This window comes from Panthera uncia, chromosome D4 (genome assembly GCF_023721935.1).
Source record: "Panthera uncia isolate 11264 chromosome D4, Puncia_PCG_1.0, whole genome shotgun sequence".
In the NCBI taxonomy this organism is placed as follows: Eukaryota; Metazoa; Chordata; class Mammalia; order Carnivora; family Felidae; genus Panthera; species Panthera uncia.
In genome coordinates this window covers 61,852,418-61,870,478 of record NC_064807.1, presented here as the reverse complement: position 1 = coordinate 61,870,478, position 18,061 = coordinate 61,852,418, and the positions used below count along the sequence as shown (strand labels likewise).

General features: G+C 41.5%; 1 protein-coding gene across 1 annotated transcript in view; it reads left to right on the top strand.

Moving 5' to 3' along the window:
- The first annotated feature begins 1,550 nt into the window (after window positions 1-1,550).
- Window positions 1,551-18,061, top strand: part of GRIN3A (glutamate ionotropic receptor NMDA type subunit 3A) — a 169,094-nt gene continuing 152,583 nt past the window's right edge. The window contains exon 1 of the mRNA XM_049635284.1: window positions 1,551-2,249. Within this exon, the coding sequence (XP_049491241.1) occupies window positions 1,551-2,249 (699 nt within the window). The remainder of the gene's footprint in view (window positions 2,250-18,061) is intronic.

The window sequence follows — 18,061 nt, the reverse complement described above, 5'->3', positions numbered from 1 at the left end:
TCCAAACAGCAGGGCAAGGTGAGGTGAAATAAATTGCCAAGGTCATGGTTCTCTTGAAGTGGTATTGAAATTCAGAACTGTTGGTCCCCAGCCTTGCTCCCCCGCCCAAGGATGTGTCTCCTACCCTCCTTCTAAAAGATACCAAGGCATAAAATAAATGTACTGTACGCGTGGAAACCACAGTCGTGCCCTTACCCCTCTCTTTTGCTTCTAATTTCAGATGATTCAGTTCCTGGAGGAAGAGACCAAATCATAACCCACTGACTCCACTGTATTACCATACAAATGAAAGAACTTACTAGAAACGGTGATCTGGATGGGCTCTTGGTCTAAACTAGAAACTACTGTTGACTGTGCTTGAAACTCTAAAAGTATTTTGAATCTCTTTAATTTCTGGATCAAATCATTGCTTCCAATTCACTTTTTAATTCCGAGAACCCCAAAACGTAGGGAACCCTTCAAAACCGCAAAGGCCCACGTGCCCGAGAGAAGGAAGCGGAGATTAAATGTGTAAATGATTCTGGCTTTCGTGCCCTTACTAGAAAAATTTTTAAAGCGACACATCGAAGAGAAGAAGCTCGTTCAAGTTGCAGCTTCTCAGAACCTATCCCAGCGAACCACTGGATTTCGGATTCCTCAGGCACAACTCCGAATTCGGCATTCTCCGCGGCTCCGAGACCTCGCCCTCTGGGGTCGCAAGGAATTTCGCAAACCGAGACGCGTCGCGGTTGCGGGGAGCGGACTTTCCGGGGGCGCGGGAAGCGCCACCCGGGAATCTCCCCATCAGCGGGCGTTTGGCGCAGCCAAGCGACAGGCTGGCGCCAGGGCTCAGCAACAGGGAGGCGCCGGCTGAGGCGGGGAGAACTTTGCGCTCCGAGCAGAACCACCCTTTGCTGGCCAGTCGCGTCGCTCCGCCGAGGAAGCAGGCGGCGGCGGCGGCCACTGGGCGGAAAGGGGAGCGGAGCAAGGAAGGGAGGAAGTAGCGAGACAGGAAGAAAGATGAAGCCAGCGCTGGGGGGCCCCGCCGGAGGGTGGCCGACGGCGGAGCAAGGACGATTTGGCTTGTTTTTCGCACCCCGGGCGTGAACGCCTTCTCCTGAGCGACCCCAAGGAAATAAGGGGGTCTCGCCCGGGCAGAAAAGGGAAAGAAAAGAATCCAAGTGAGCGCATCGCCTCCTGGGTCGCGTTGGCCCCTAGGAACTCGGGCCGCCTCTCAGCCCAACCTCCCCGCGTGGCCGGACGCAGTGCCCGAGCCGCCCTGCAGATGGGGCGGGCAGAGAACGGGCGTCCAAGCCGCGGGTGACCGGCGCCGGCCCGCCCGCCTGCCTGGCTCCGCGCAGGGACCGGGCGGGCGGAGGATGCGCGGCGGGGGGACCTGGGCGCGCTAGGCTCCCACTTGGATGGCCCGGGGACCGCTTCGGCTCCTGGGAGCGCTTCGCCGCGAGGAGTGAGCCGCCGGCGGGACCTGGGGGCGGAGACGTGAGGCAGCGGCTGCAGGGGGGCGAGCCGGGCGCACGAGGGGGCGCGCTTTCTCCCTGCGGGTCTCAGTAATGAGGAGACTGAGTTTGTGGTGGCTGCTGAGCAGGGTCTGTCTGCTGCTGCCGCCGCCCTGCGCTCTGGTGCTGGCCGGGGTGCCCGGATCCTCCTCGCACCCGCAGCCCTGCCAGATCCTCAAGCGCATCGGGCACGCGGTGAGGGTGGGCGCGGTGCACTTGCAGCCCTGGACCACGGCCCCCCGCGCCGCCAGCCGCGCTCTGGACGGCAGCCGAGCAGGCGCCCAGCGGGATGAGCCCGAGCCAGGGACTTGGCGACCCCCGGCGCCCTCGCCGGGCGCACGCTGGTTGGGGAGCGCCCTGCACGGCCGGGGCCCGCCGCGCGCCCGGAAGCCGGGGGAGGGCGCCGCGGCGGAGACCCTGTGGCCTCGGGACGCCCTCCTCTTCGCCGTGGACAACCTAAACCGCGTGGAAGGGCTGCTGCCCTACAACCTGTCTTTGGAAGTAGTGATGGCCATCGAGGCGGGCTTGGGCGATCTGCCGCTCTTGCCCTTCTCCTCCCCAAGCTCGCCGTGGAGCAGTGACCCTTTCTCCTTTCTGCAGAGCGTGTGCCACACCGTGGTCGTGCAGGGGGTGTCGGCGCTGCTCGCCTTCCCCCAGAGCCAGGGCGAGATGATGGAGCTCGACTTGGTCAGCTCTGTCCTGCACATTCCAGTGATCAGCATCGTGCGCCACGAGTTTCCGCGGGAGAGTCAGGTGAGAGGAGTGGGGACGCCGCTTGGGGGCCGGGACCTTGTGGAGGGGAGGGGGGACTTGGGGCTTTACAACTTTGATAATGTTATAGGGGTCGGACCATATCCGTAGATGGTTGGTAGAAGGACCTCAGTAAAAGTAAAATAAGACAGTTTAAGTGCGGATGGAAAGAAAATGAGAGGTAGGGGTAGCAGATGGAAGAAAGGAAGTGGGGGGGAATAAGCGAAAAAAATCCTCCTGTTTTGACCAGCTGAGCAACCCTAGTGGATGCTGGAGGGAAGTTAGAACTCAAAGTTCTGGATCGTGGAGAGCAATAGAGGTTCTAAAGACTAGCGCTGGGGTGGGGGGTGGGGTGGGGATGGAAGATCTCAGGCAAAGCTAGAGCCTTTCATTCCCTAGAGGAATTGAGAGCACATGGCGGGAAACGTTGCATCTGCTCCGATTCCTGTGGAAGGTGTGCCTGAGGCTTGGGCGGGGGTGGAAGGAAGAAAACCTTCCTCAGAATTCCTTTGAGTCAGTCAGTAGAAAATCTGCAACTACTACGGAAGCAACCGGTAAAGATATGTGGTTAATTAGGCTTAGGCATTGGAATTCATTAAAAATATCTGAATGGATGGGAGGAACGCATTTGGGATTGGTGGTTTTTGGTTTGTTTGTTTGTTTTCCCCTATCTTCTTTCTGTGTGATGTGGGCTCAGAGACTGGTTGTATGCAGTTGCTGTGTTGAGCCATTTCTGTCTCAATTATCTAGTAATAATAAAAAAAAAAAATCTAATGATTCCATTTCTTAGGGGTTAAAAAATTGAATATATTTTCAAGAAAAGAAGCTATTTGTGAACTTACTGTTGAAGATAGTGATATTGAGGACCTGAGGGCAGAGTCCTTTCAGCAATAGGAGTTTTCTGCATTTTGCTCATTACTTTTATGAAAATATCAAGCTAAATTTAGCCTTGCACAAAGTATTTATGAAACAAGTAGGTAATTGTTGTTGGCCTCATGTTAAAGATTGAGAAACTAAGGAAAGTTTTGGTCAGTGTGTTGATAAAAGAGTTCAGACACTGGAGAATTTCTGACTGTATATCATTTTACTATCCCTTTGGCTGAAAAAAAATTTTCTAATCTCTCTTCCTCCACTTTTGATATATATAAACAGAGGTAAAAGCTCAAATGAGTAAGGCCAAATACAAGTGAAAAGTTTGATAGAATCTATGCATAAAATATCAAGAGAGCACTAAAGGTTTCTTTTTCTAGAAAAATGGATCTTACATTTTTAATCTTAGGAAGGCCGGGCACCCGTTACTTTCAGCAGTTGCCCAGAATATTGCTATTTAATGCTGAACTATAGAGATTTGATCTGCAGAGTGCAGGCTAATTAACTTTTATCTAAAACATTTCCGTCACCTGAATCTGAATGACTATAGGCAGCAGATGGGAAGGCATGGAAAACACAGGTGCACCAGGCTGCCAATGGCCAAAGTGTTATAAACATGAAGTTGCATCCATAGGGTGCATCATTATTAATATATATGCAGAATCAGATTGAACGAAATGCGAGAGTCAGCATCGCTTGCTTCTCATCATTGCTTCTTTATTAATACTTCATAAGTTGCCAATAGTGTTCAGTCTCCAGACTCCATTTCCATTTGTAGATTGTTTGGCAAATCATAAATAGCAAGAATTTTCCCCAAATTAGTGGTTGTCAGTTAGGAAGGAGATTGTGTTCCATGATGGGTTTGTGCAGATATAGCACAGTACAAGGGGACCAGAGAAACCATGAAGCAGCGTCTAGAATTGGACAACTTCAAAGCTTTAGGACCACTGTGGGAACAGTCTTCCAGGGACAACCCTTACAAGCTGACAATAAAATGAACACTCTGCCAAGCACATTTACTTCTGTATTTCAAATCAGAAATGTATTTTAAATCACATTTGTCACTGTTATTTTCATGGTACACATCTTGAAAGGGAGAGATTATTCTATTAACTCAGATCTTGTTTGCCCAAGTGACGTTTTCTTTCATTTGTCTTTGTATTTTATATTCAAACATATCTAACTTGTCTTGTTTTTAGTATATCATTTAAATGTCATTCTACAATGTTCTATATTAAGAATGTCCAACTCAATGCCAAGTCACTATAATACGTAATTTTAGGAGAGGACCATAATCTGCTTTCAGCAAAAATAACTGATCTTTCTTTCCCTTGCTTCTCCTAAAAAGTAGACCCATACACTGACGTGATTTAAACACACACACACAAGACAACTTTCAAAATATAAAACAATGTCAGAGTCATTTTAGGCATTAAATAAAATGGACTTAATTTAGCCACCATTCTCAGTGAATTCTACTGCCCAGTGACCTAATACATTGATTGGGCCAGGGACTGAATAAAGGATGCTAGCAGAAAGTGGAATTGTCTACACAACCAAGTAGAATAAAATTGTGTCTCTTATTCAGACAAGTCAAAATTGCTTGGAGCAGTCGCAGCAATTATTTCTCTCACTTTCTTTTGTACTGCTAGTTTCTTTCATATGAAACCTTTAATTAATAAATAATAGTTTTGATAGTATTCTACCACAGCTCATGAATGGAAAGAGATACCCCTAAAATGATTAAAACCCTGAGAAAAGCATAATAGTTTTATTTCAATTAACTATTTATGGAAACAAACACATTGGATCATCAGCTTGTAAGGAACCAACTTTATTCAGTGTGGGAAATCCATTATGAGTAAGATAATAAACTATCCACTTTGGAAGCCATATGTAGCATCACCACATAAATAAAAGCTTCAGGCAGCATTACACATAGGATAGGGTCAAAGCACGTTTCCATCCAAAAAATTGACTTTACTACACACTCAAATCTCCACTTGAGGCTAATTCCTTATATTAAAATGATAATTTCTTCTAAATTCTGTTCCCATGACCTTCAAATAATGATGTTGCATATGGATCCAGTTACATTTACATTTAAGTTATATATAAAGTTCCTATAACTGTTCTTTCTTCCTCTTCATCCCCAAACTACTTTTTCTTTTAGGGTTTTTGTATAGTTTCTCTAAAGTTAACTTCTTGAAATTCACCTGCTCAGGTAGTGACAGATACATATTTCTTTCTAAAATGTTTATCTCCTGTTAATTCCGTATTGGTTCCCTTAGGTAGGGTTAATGGAGTGATATAATTTGCTTAGATCCAAACTCTCATGCAATTAAAAAGTGACTGTGTCACTATTTTCAACTCCAGTTGAACATACCAACTGCAGTTTGCCTGTCTCATGAGTCATACATGCTGTAATCAGTCATATATGCTGTTTAGTCCCATGGAAATACAAGTATTTCGGATGTTCCCCTTTCTCTGACAACACAGTGCTAAGTACAGAAGCTTATTTATTAGAATTTGGCTAGCATAGTGCCACTTTTGTATGATACAGGGACCAGAACAATGATACCACTAAGGTGCAGGTTTTCCCTCTATCTGAAAGTATACTTTACTATCTGAAAGTAAAACATTCCTGTGAACCCTTTTGTAAGCCAAAATGGCAGAAAGTGAAGAGTATTCTCCACTTTCCAAAAGTTCATGTAATGTCACTTCGCTTTAAGGAAAGACCTACATTAGCACCTGTTTTCCATAATGGAAAAAAAATCAGAAGAGGATTTTCACTTTCATGAAAACAAAGTGGGAAAATGTAGAGTTTCAGAAAGTGAGAGATACCTGTAGTGCCCCTTTACCCAAGGTTTTGCTTTCCACTGTCAATCATGGTCTGGAAGCAGATCTCTCCTCCCCTGACTTAGTGTCAAAAGGTCAATAGTAGCCTCACTGCATCACAACGCCTATGTCTTTCTCCTCACTTCATATTATTACATAGGCATTTTATCATTTCACATCATCACAAAAAAGTGAATTTAGTACAATAAGATGTTTTGAGAGAGAGACCACATTCACATAACTTTTATTATAGCATACTGTTATAATTGTTTTATTATTAGCTATTGTTAATCTCTTAATGTGCCTAATTTATAAATTAAATTTTATCATAGGTATGTATGTACAGGAAAAAAACCACAGTATTCATAGTATAGGTGCTATCCCTGGTTTCAGATATTCACTGGGGCTCTTGGAATGTATGCCCCACAGATAAGGGAGGGGTACTACTATATATAACTTAGGTGCATTATTAGGGGACAAGTAAAGGACGTTTATTTTTAACAGATTTTCTCTCAACTGTATTGGTTTTCCTTGACTTGCTTCATGCAAAGCACTGCTGTCTGTCCTCTGAGGGAAATATATTCTTCTGCAATTCATGATGAATGGCTGATAGTAGCACCTAATTGTTGCTGACTTGAAGATAAATGATTTCAAATTAAATGTCAAGTGATACAAAACTTTTCTTAGAAGTGATCTTTTACAGATTCCTCTTGAGGAACAGAGACTTGGGACTAATTTGGAAGTTTTTATTTTTAATTTGGGGATTTTTTTAATAGTACTTAAATTTTTTTTTTCAGATAAATACATCAGAACAGACTAGCAGATACATTCATTGGGCAATTAATCTGTCTCACCCACTTTTCTTTGTGTCTTCCGCAGTATAATCATAGAGAATATTTGGTTTTGACCTTCTTTGACTCATCTTGGAGCTAATTTATGATGAATCAACTGAACTGAGTATCTGAATCATCTGAAGACCAATTTCAATGTCCCTTAATGTTTTATCTTTTGGTGTTGTGCAATCCACCATGGATTTTGTGCCATTAGATCTTATTTCATGAATACCTCCAGTCAAATTCCAATAATGTTGGTTAAAAGGGCACAATATAATGGAAGGTATATTAAATAATAGTCAAGACTCTCAGTCTACTTCTGCCTTTTACTGGCCATGTAATCTTGGGCAAGTACCCAAGTTCTATATACCCATTCAAATGAAAATGAAAATGTGTTGCTGAGCTCCATGCTTATCAGTCAAAAGAAGGTACTTACCAATCTGACACAGTTGTTTTATAAATCAAATAAGAAAATGAAGTACTTTGGGAAAATTTATAGTATTAGCCCAATGACTGGTAGAGAGGTGTTGGTTATGATCTGATAAGAATCATCCAAGTCTTAATTCTTCACTAATTCTCATTAGTAGTTACTGATCAAATTGGGATGTGATTCACAGTGTAACATGTCTTCATTCTCCACCTTACTGTCTACTCCCTCATTTTCTTCCTCATTAGAGAAAAAAAATAGTAAGTAGGTTTAGTCCTCCCCCAAAAAAGGGGGAAAAGAAAAAACTTTTAAGTATGTTGCACACTTGCCCCAAAATAGAGGACACGCCATAGGTACTATTTCTATACTGATGGCAAATTTTTACCTTTCGCACATCTAACGCAGTTTCTAGAGCCTTAGGTATTGCCTTAGAAGCCTCAATAAGATGCTCAAGGTTTTTCAGAAATGTTGGTCTCTCACATTGGTCATAAGTTTTTCCTGTGAGCAAACTTACAATAATAGATTGTTTATGAGACTATGGCCATACAGTTAACCCACTCCACCTACTATATCAGTAAGCACACTGGTTGGCTCATCTGACATTATTTTCACAGCAAGTCTTTCTTGATGAGAACAGCAGTGTGTTGGTCCATTCTGGCACAAGCTCCTTATCTCATCATGGATAGATTACAAAGAGTTTGCAAACCAGCTACTTTGAGTACCACGGCCCTAGATAATTATGTGGGGGCTCTCATAGCAAGGTATTGCTCAATTTGGTGGCATCACTAAATGTAGAGATGAGCACCTCATCGTCTCTTTTCCTGCCTACTCTAGCTTCTGCCACTCACATACACAGAAAATTAGAGGAAGTGTAGAGCACCAGAAATGAGGCGCTACATCTATAAAAGTAGGCAAGAAGGAGGAAAGAACATCTCAGCATCTGCCATGTTGCTTTTGGAGAGAATGCATGAATAACAAACTAATGGAAATCTTTAAGCCACTGATTTGTCTTTCTCAGATCTTTTCTTTATGGGGTAGTGGGAGAAAAGAGCAATAGGGAAAAGGTGAGCAAAGAGTAAGCTAGCTGTCCGCCCCCACTCTTGCTTCTTCCCTCCCCTTCACCCAACCTAACACCTCAGCCAGATTTTCAGGTCTCCTTCTGAATGGGCATGATTCAGTCACTTTCAGAGGACACTGTGATCTTCTGCATTGAGGGAGCAGGTTGATCACACGGACCTGGACTGGTATTGCGTCAACTGGAGTAAATACTGATACTGAAAGACTAGTATCTGGTTTAGCTAGCGATGGTCTACTGGTAGAGATGAGCCTTCAGAAGTTCAAGTAGTAAAGAATTAAGCAGGATGACTTCATTTTTAGTCAGGCTGAATTATGCCCAATTGTTAGTCTTTGAGTCATACATTTAGGAACAAACTAAATCATATATATTTTTGTAGCATTTATGCTTTTCAAGTCTTCACACATGTGCTCACAGAATCCTCCTAACAGCCTTGTGAAGTAGAGAACAATGTATAGAAAACATACAGGGTGCTAGAGAAAGCTATGCATTATAGGAAGTGAGGAGTCACCAAGAAGAAAAACAGACTAATAGCTTCTTCTACATTCAGTGTATTTGTTAGCCTACAATCCAAGAACAGACTGGATCCATCACTGCTTTTGAATTACCTCAGAAAGAGGATAAAAGAGAGCAATATATACTTCAGGTTTGATTGTTAAAAGCATATTTCACACTAAATAACCAATAATGGGAATTGAATTAAATGAATCATGATATAGTTTTACAGTGGAGTTCTATATACCCATTCAAATGAAAATATATTGACATATATAGAGAAAAATATTTTATAATGTATGTAAAGTGTGACCTTGATCCTATAAACGATGAAGTCTAGAATTTTATTTATAAAAATGATAAATGTGATTGTAACTGGATGATCTATGCTTCCCTATCTGTGCTCCAGTTTTTTTTAAAGTATGTATTACCTACATGATTAAAAATATTAAGAGAAGAAAAGACAAGTTACCTTCACCTTTCCTCACCAATGCTTTCAATACTTCAATATGAAAATATAGATTTTAGGAAAAAGTAAATTGTAGAGCATGTTTACATTTATCAAAGTCCTTTCCCATCTTTTTTTTTTTTTCATTTTATTCTCACAATTACTTTGTAAGGTAAGCAGGACAAATAGTGTACCTTTGTTTTGCAAGTGAGACAATAATAACATAAATGAAAGAAATACAAAGTAAGAGTTAAGGAAAAAGGTTTCTGAGAAGCACAGACCTATGTCTGAATCTTAGCTTTACAACTTTCTAGACATTTTACCTTGGGAAATATGCCTCAATTTCTTGATCCATGAAATACGACTATCTCAGAAAGTTATGGCGAAGACAACAGCATGTATGCGAAGTTCTAAGCACGGTACCTAGAGCACTGTGTGTTCTTACTATGTCAGTGATCGTTCTTTTAATACAAAGGGTTGGCATGGCAAGTTTAATAAAAAACTAAAATTACCAGAGTAAGTCCTCAAATATCCTGGGTTGCTCTCCAGAGTACCTCCAAATGCATTTTCAATATGCACGTGATAGTCAAGCTTAGGAGATCCAGTTCCAGTGGACCAACCCTAAGCAAAGCAAAGCAATCTACTGTTTTGAAACCCCACTTAGGGGTCCAATTCACTGAAGTGCGTTCTCAGCTTAGGTATATGTAAAGTTGGTCAGCAATGAGGTGAACTTTGAGGTCTAGTTTCAACTAGTTGCTCCTTTGTATTGGTTCTCAATGACTGGATCTTTGGATTGGTTATGTCAGAGATAAAAAATAATGCTCTATTTCTATTAGTTGGTGTACGTGAGGAATTCATAACTCTTGCCTTTATCCACTAACCTAATTTCTCATAGGAGGCTCCCAGAAATTAAACTTAAGAAATAGTAGAACCATGAGCCAATTGATATTTTAGACTTCTAGAGGAAAATGAGGTTGTGAGAAAGGGCAGAGTCTCACTTGACATGGATTGAAGGTTCAGAAGTTTCCCATTTCATACAGGATTTATCTGTACTAAAGTAACTGATTTGTGGCATGTATTAGCTCAAAAGTTTAGGGACAATAGCACTATTATATATACTAAGGCTTACCCAAAAAAGATACCCATAAGGCAAACTGTGGTTTATTGAATGCTGACGAATCAAAACTGATGCATACAACTTTGAGGGACTTTTTAAATGCATATTGCTGTTCTGATTATAAAAGTCATGAATACATGTGCACTGCTTCGCATGGGTGTCCACAGATAACCTTGAGTAACATTTTGATATATTTTATTCTCTCAAGGCTAATGGTTTAAAATTTTTCTAAACCATTGGGTACAGTTAAAGAAAGCCTTACTGTCAGTCCAAATGGGCTGGACAAAAGGACAGGAGAGGGGAAAAAATTTTTTTTGTTAACTTTCCAAAAAGTCAGAGTTGATAGGGCCTTTTGAAACTTGGGCACTCCAGGGGCGCCTGGGTGGCTCAGTCGTTTGAGCGGCCGACTTCGCTCAGGTCATGATCTCGCGGTCCGTGAGTTCGAGCCCCGCGTCGGGCCCTGTGCTGACAGCTCGGAGCCTGGAGCCTGTTTCAGATTCTGTGTCTCCCTCTCTCTGCCCCTCCCCTGTTCATGCTCTGTGTCTCTCTGTCTCAAAAATCAATAAACGTTAAAAAAAAAAAAAAAGAAACTTGGGCACTCTGAATTGATAGTATTTCTATATTAAAAGGTGGTATTTTCCTTTGTATGTGCAACCTAGCTTTATATATTCAACATTCTACAAGTGGCGTGTCTGTACAGTTCCAAACAATGGCTTGGTCTGGATCTTTCAGTGCCATTCCTAAGAATGACTTGGAAATGGGTTGCCACTACTCTCTTCTCAGTTTGGGATGGTCATTAGCAGAACTTCCAGTGTCAAGCACTTTCAGGGCCACACAACCTACATGCAGTCTCTTGCTGTTTTTTGTATTGAAGGCCCCAACCCAAAGCCAAACAAAAGTGGGGTTAATACTCTCCAGATTAAAAATAAAGAAATTTTATCTGATAAACAAAGTGAGCTGCTCAGCATGTCTTCATCTAACAGAATCACAATCTGCCTGTTGCAGAATTCCATTTGTTCAGTCCCAACTGGAGGTGTTTAAATAGGGATTCCATTAAACAAAGAATTTGCTTCTATATATTATGAATTTAATAGGTTCAGACAGAGAGCTGTTATTGTTTTGATACTATACAAGAAATTCATTTGAGTCACGTCACACACTGTTTTATACACACAAAGAAAAGCTTCAGTGTATACCTGAAAATGAATGATAAATCCATGTCTGAATCAATCCAGTGTGCCTTCATCTGGTTGCAGGCACAGAGAGCCATCTAGTGTTCCCTAAAATACAGCTTTTAGGTAAAGCATCCTAGAAATCCAGCCTGACAAGGCAGGAAAAGGATTCCAAAGAGCTTTTAGTCCATGTCCCAGCCTTTTAAGTCTGTGGGAAATCTAGGTTAATCCACCACAGAAAGGACCTTCTTTTGCCTTCTAAGAAGATCCAACAATCTCTGTTCTTTGGCCACCGTACCTATAATTGCAGTTATAAACCTTAAAGTAAGACTATCTTGAAAGTGTATGTTTCGAGGGGTTGGGAGGCAAATGTGAATGACTCTTACCAACTCTAGGAAGGCAGTGGCTAATTGTTGTAGTAACTGTATTTACTATCACTTTGGTTTATAAAGCAACTTGAAAAGATGTAGCAATTTTATTGTGTTAAGCATATCATTTGCTCCTTTATGTCCAACTATAAAAATTTTATGTCCTTTGTGGATAATTCCAAAAATAAAAAAATACTAAAGAATAAAATAAAAATCACCCATAAACCTACAACCCAGAGATTTAGACATATGTATGTGTGGTAAAATTGGGATCCATGCTATTTTATGATTTTTAAAATGTATATTATAAACATCTTCCTGTGTCATTAATATTTTTTTCATTATTTTTAATGGCTATATAATTTGCCTTGGAATAGATTGTTTCATTTGTTTGACCCCTGTTGTTTGAATCCAGGTATTTCCCCCCAAAAAATCAGTAACACTTTAACTAATGAGACTTGACCAGCCTGGTCCTTCTTGTAGTTTTTGGTGCTATGGAACATCCACTACTTGAGTTCTAGGACATCATCATGGTTGGGGTTTATTGTGTGTGTCTTTTTTTTTTTTCCGGCTCTTTCATTATCTTTCACTGATTATACTTGCTGTCTTTGACCACTTGTAGTAACAATCCTAAGGCTGTGCTAAAATGATAGCTACTAGCTCTGTATGAAAACATTTAAATACATTTAAATTAATTAAAATGATATAAAATTTAGAACTATCTCAGATGCTCTCACCCCATTTCAAGTACTCAGTGGCCACATGTGGGTAGTGGCTACTGTATTTGACAGCACAGATACACAACATTTTCTGTCTTCATAGAAAGTTCCATTGGACATTCTATTGCTGTCAAAGGGCATGCAGTTGTAAGAAGCAGAAACTCATTCTGTGGAGCTCAAAAGTGAGGAGTTTATGCTGAAAACTGCAGGAAAATGACAAGGAAGAAAATTGCAGGAGCTGCTGGAAAGTGGTAGGGCAGCTACTCTGCCTGTCTTCTGGGGCCCAAAAGCTCTTCTTCTCTTGGCTCCTTTCTTCACATCTGCTCCATCCTTCTCTCTGGATACCAGCTTCTTCCTCTGCCCTGCCATGACTTCTGCATGAATGTGGTTCTGATTTACTATGATGATTAAATGTAGCGTGAACTCAGTAGGATTTACAGCTCTAATCATCTGAGCAGGGTAAAGAATTAGAGAATGACTATGGTTCTTCACCAAGGCCTTTCTGAAGAGGTGACATCTGAACATAGAATGAAGTAAGAAGTGAATCATGCAAATTTCTAAGGGAAGAGCATTGTAAGCAGAGAGAACAAAAGTACAAAGCTCCTGAGGTAGGAAAGAGCAGAGCAAGAAATGTTTGTTGAATAAATGAAAAAATGGGCTATCCTTAGGTACTATCCTTTATGACATTTGTGAGTGGGCACAGTTTCAAAGAAGGTATAACTAGTGAGGCAGTATCCAGATCTGGGGTACTCATATACATGGGTATTTCCCAAGGTTTGGACACCCCTGAATTTGTCTCCTGGCATAGGGCAATACCAGGAATTTCTAACTGGAATTTCCAGTTCTATCTCATTCTCACCTTAAACTCAAAATATCTAAAGATACCTAAGGTTGTGCCCCCTCTTACCTATAAACAAGAATTCTCATACCATCTTGGACCTCTCTCTCTTCTTCTCATCAGGTTCTGTTGCCTTCCTTTGAATACTTTCCATACCTTCATCCTTCCTTCTTTTCACAAGACATTAGCTGCTCCCACCAATATTCTTGAGTAGCCTCTAGATCTCTAGTTTCTTTCCCCCAAGCCATTCTACAATCTTCTGAAAGCAAAGCAACTTGCATTCATTTATTCATTCTTTATTTTAAATTTTTTTAAGTTTATTTATTTTTGAGAGAGAGAGAGAGAGAGAGAAAGTGTGTGTGTGTGTGTGTGTGTGAGCGAGCAAGTGAGGGAGGGGCAGAGAGAGAGAGAGAGAATCCCAACCAGACTCTGCACTGTCAGTATGGGCCTGTTGCGGGGCTCGAACTCACAACCCATGAGATCACGACCTGAGCCAAAATTAAGAGTCAGGCGCTCAACCAAAAAAAAAAAAAAAAAAGAGTCAGGCGCTCAACCAACTGAGCCACCCAGGTGCCTCTTCATTCTTCATTTTTTATTCAAGTATAACACACTAAGCTTCATGCCAACTCCCTGCTCAATGTCCATCTTACTATTGCAATATCATCATCCTTTTTCAATGTCCCAACACTCCTGAGGGATGAAACACAAACCTTAATCACAATGATGCACTACAAGAGTAATTCACAAAATTGGAGCAGGGTACACTGAGCTTAAGAGAACGTATCAGATTCTCCAAGTTTTGTGAGTATAGTTCAAGAGTATTCCATCCCTCATTCTCAAGATTCTGACATGCCTCCCCTGAAGCCAGAGAAACACAGGTTAATGATGAGCAAACTTACAGAATCTGGTCCTCAAGACCTTTCACAAACACGTGCAAATAACTCTTTCCAATTCATGACATTCTTTTGGGATACAGGTGCCCAGAAAGCATAAAATCTCTAGGAATAGAAATGTGTGTGTGACATAAAAAAAAAAATCAATAGATGTAAATTATTATATTAAAAAGCATTTCTCTATTATATATCTATATAGAAAGACAGGTATATACCCAAGTTGTCATGATTTGCAGATGAATTAAGCTCCTATTCAGAATTGATTTTTCCATTGAAACAATGTTATCTGTGGCTGTTAAGACCTCAGGCCAGGCCACAAAAGCCTGTTTGACCCATGCTATAAGAGAATTCTGTTAATAGTGTTTCTGCAGACGCTGAACACTATCTGTTACAGGCTCTTTTTGTTTGAGACCAAGGGGATATGGAGTGAGGAGGCCAACCAGAAGACCTGACTTTAAATTATCATTCCAGAGTCATCTGTACAGTCTTGGAAAACGTCTCCTGAGTCTCAGTTTTTTAATATTATAAATTATAAATAAATAGTCCCTCATTAAGCAGGTATTGGTTGTGTACTTACTATACTGTTTTAAAGAATCGATATGGGTGCAGCAAATCAATATACATAAAAACACTTTGTAAATTCAAATTTAAAAAACAGATGAGAAGCATTCTTACTGAAGCATCTGTTTCATCACGAAGACGCTTGTAGTTCCGCTTTTGGAAAGCCAGGACATATCTTCTCCAGTGCTAATTTGGCCATAGGAATAGCCCACCCTTGTCCTGCCCTCCTACACTGAACCACAGTAATCCCACTGTAACTTCAATGGTCACCAGCAGCTGGAAAGGGAGGAAAGGAGGGCAGGGTGGTTTCACACTTTCCAAATGGAGACTTTAAAAAGTGCTCAGGGCATCTGGGTGGCTCAGTCAGTTAAGCATCTGATTTCGGCTCAGGTCACCATCTCACGGTTCATGGGCTCGAGCCTTGTGCTGGGATTCTCTCTCTCCTGTTCCTCTGACCTTCCCTCATTTGCTGTCTCTCTCTCTCTCTCTCTCTCTCTTCCTCTTGAAATAAATAAATAAACAAAAAAGTGCTCATCCTAGCTGCTCGTCTCAGGCCTGAGGAGGGGAAGAAAGGGCTTTGAGGATCTGACAGGATAGGAAAGCTACAGCCAGGACAAGGTTGGAATGAGAGACACTTTGGAAATCAAATATTAAAGCTCAGATTGCCTGCTAATATTCATAAAAACACATTAGTTCAGATTTAAGATTTCATCAGTTTCTAAATAATATTTCATAATGGAGTGGGATCCTGGAAAATAATCAAACCTCATTCTAGCGTTCACTCCAAGTCTGCCTTTAGCACTTGCTGGACAGCAGCCACTTAAAAATCTTTTCCTTTCCTTAGGTCAGAACCAGTTCTGGATTCACCGCCCCACCCCCACCCCAGGCCAGGAGAGCCCTTAGGATCCTCTTTATGCAAAGTAATGCTGGGAAAGATCAGGAATAAACCAGCAGGCTTACCCTTGGCCACACCATCCATGCCTACAGTATTTCACTGTCCTCCTAGCTGACTTCTCTGCCTCCAGTTTTGGCTCTTCAGTTACATTCTCCAAGCGACTGTCAGAAAAAGAAACAGTTCACTGGCCTGCTTAAACCTGGTCGCTCCTCCCTAAAAACTACAGCCTCGTTTCCCATTTCAGGGATTGTGTACTGCCTTCATAAGTTTTGCCATATCTCTGCATCACCTGTTGCCATTAATTTTTAAAATCACTCTTTTTACTTAAATAAGTGTATTAAAAAACATTTTTTATCATCGCATTAGTGAAAAACCAGTCCCCCTTTCCATAAATAGAAATAAGTACACAAAAGGGACACATGGGTGGCTCAGTTGGTTAAGCGTCCCACTTCAACTCAGGTCATGATCTCACAGTTCAGGAATCCGAGCCCCGCATTGGGCTCTCTGCTATCAGTGCAGAGCCCGCTTTCAGTCCTCTGTCTCCCTCTTTCTCTGCCTATCCCTAGCTTGTGCTCTCTCTTTCTCTCTCTCAAAAATAAACATTAAAAAAAAAAAAAGATTCTTAAATAAGTACACAATGAAATAAGTACAGCATGAAAATAAAATCGTTCTAGCTGGGTAGGTAGCTGTGCCTGAGCCCTTCTTCAAAAGGGAAAATTTCCAGGTGTTAGGGAAGTGTTGAAGGCATATTGACACCAAACGGAGGCTTTCTCCTAGATTTAGCAGAAGGATTAAATACTAATTGAGAAGGGATTAACATTCTCACTGTGTGATTCAGTGTTACTTAATGTCAAGTCCCTGATCAAGATCCTCTCATGAACCGCCTACACTCTGCCAGCCTCTCACCTATAGGTTGAATTCTAAGCAGCTTAGTGCGGCATTCAAGACCCTTCATTATCTGAGCCTTGATTAGCTTCTTTTTTAAAAAATTTTTTCAAATGTTTCTTTATTTTTGAGAGAGAGACAGAGTGCAAGCAGGGAAGGCGGCAGAAAGAGAGAGGGACACAGAATCTGGGGAAAGGGCAGAGGAAGAGAGAGGGACACAGAGTCCGAAGCAGGCTCCAGGCTCTGTGCTATCATCACAGAGCCTGACATGGGGCTCCAACTCACAAACTGTGAGATCATGACCTGAGCTGAAATGAAGTGTCAGATATTTAACCAACTGAGCCACCCCGTTGCCCCTCTTCTCATTTCTTCTTGATACTAACCCTTTGCCCTTGCACTCTGCTCAACAGTGCCTAAATGCACAATGCTGTTCCAAGCCTTGGCACATGCTACTCTCACTCTTTGGAATGATCTTTCCCCTTGTGTCTGCCTGAAACTCCTATTCAACCTTCAAACCTTTGCTCAAATATCACATATGCACCGTTGACTGCCCGTCCTCTCCCTGCCACAGTTAGCCAATTCCACTTTTGTGGGACATCCTTCTTTTCTAGATCTATCAAACAGCAGGGTAATTATTTATTAACATGTGTCTCTGTCCTCCATTGAATTAAACCCTAAGCTTCTAATATAGTGCATGGCTCATAATAGATGTTCAGTGACTGTTGACTAAAGTGAATGAATGGTACATATCCATCCCTTCCAGTGTAACAGAACTAAGTACAGTAATCCCTATGGGAAACCCACTGACTGTTCAGATGGGATGATGTGAACCTAAGAAAGTGTACCACCTTATGAAAAAGGATGCTCATTCACTGTGGTGGATAGAGTTCATGACCACCCAGAATTTACTGTTATGTAGAACAAAGCTGGAGGAGTAAGGCCTTGGGGAAATTGATTTTGTAAGAAGTAGAAAACCTGTTTCTACTACCCTATTAAATTTTTTATATATCTTTCATTGTCCCCAAATCGGTTTTCAATTTCCTAGAGATCACAAGTGACAGGAAAATGACATTGTTCTCATGTCTGTGAGCCACTGCTTTCCCAAATTTTAATCCCCCCTTCAGCCAATTTCACTATATTGTATAGACAAAGATTCTTGACATGTAAAATTAAAGAAAGTCAGAGCTGATGAAAAGTAAAGTTACTGGAAATAATCACCAGTTAAGAAGAGAAAACTCTAGAATTGTATTTCATCCTGTCATCCCTTGTCAAACAAAATAATCAGGAAATCAGACAAGAGTTCAGTTCTGACTAAGACTAACCAGTTCTATTCCTGGCTCAGTTTCTTTCATTAAGTATAACTCCTTAGGCTTTCAGACCT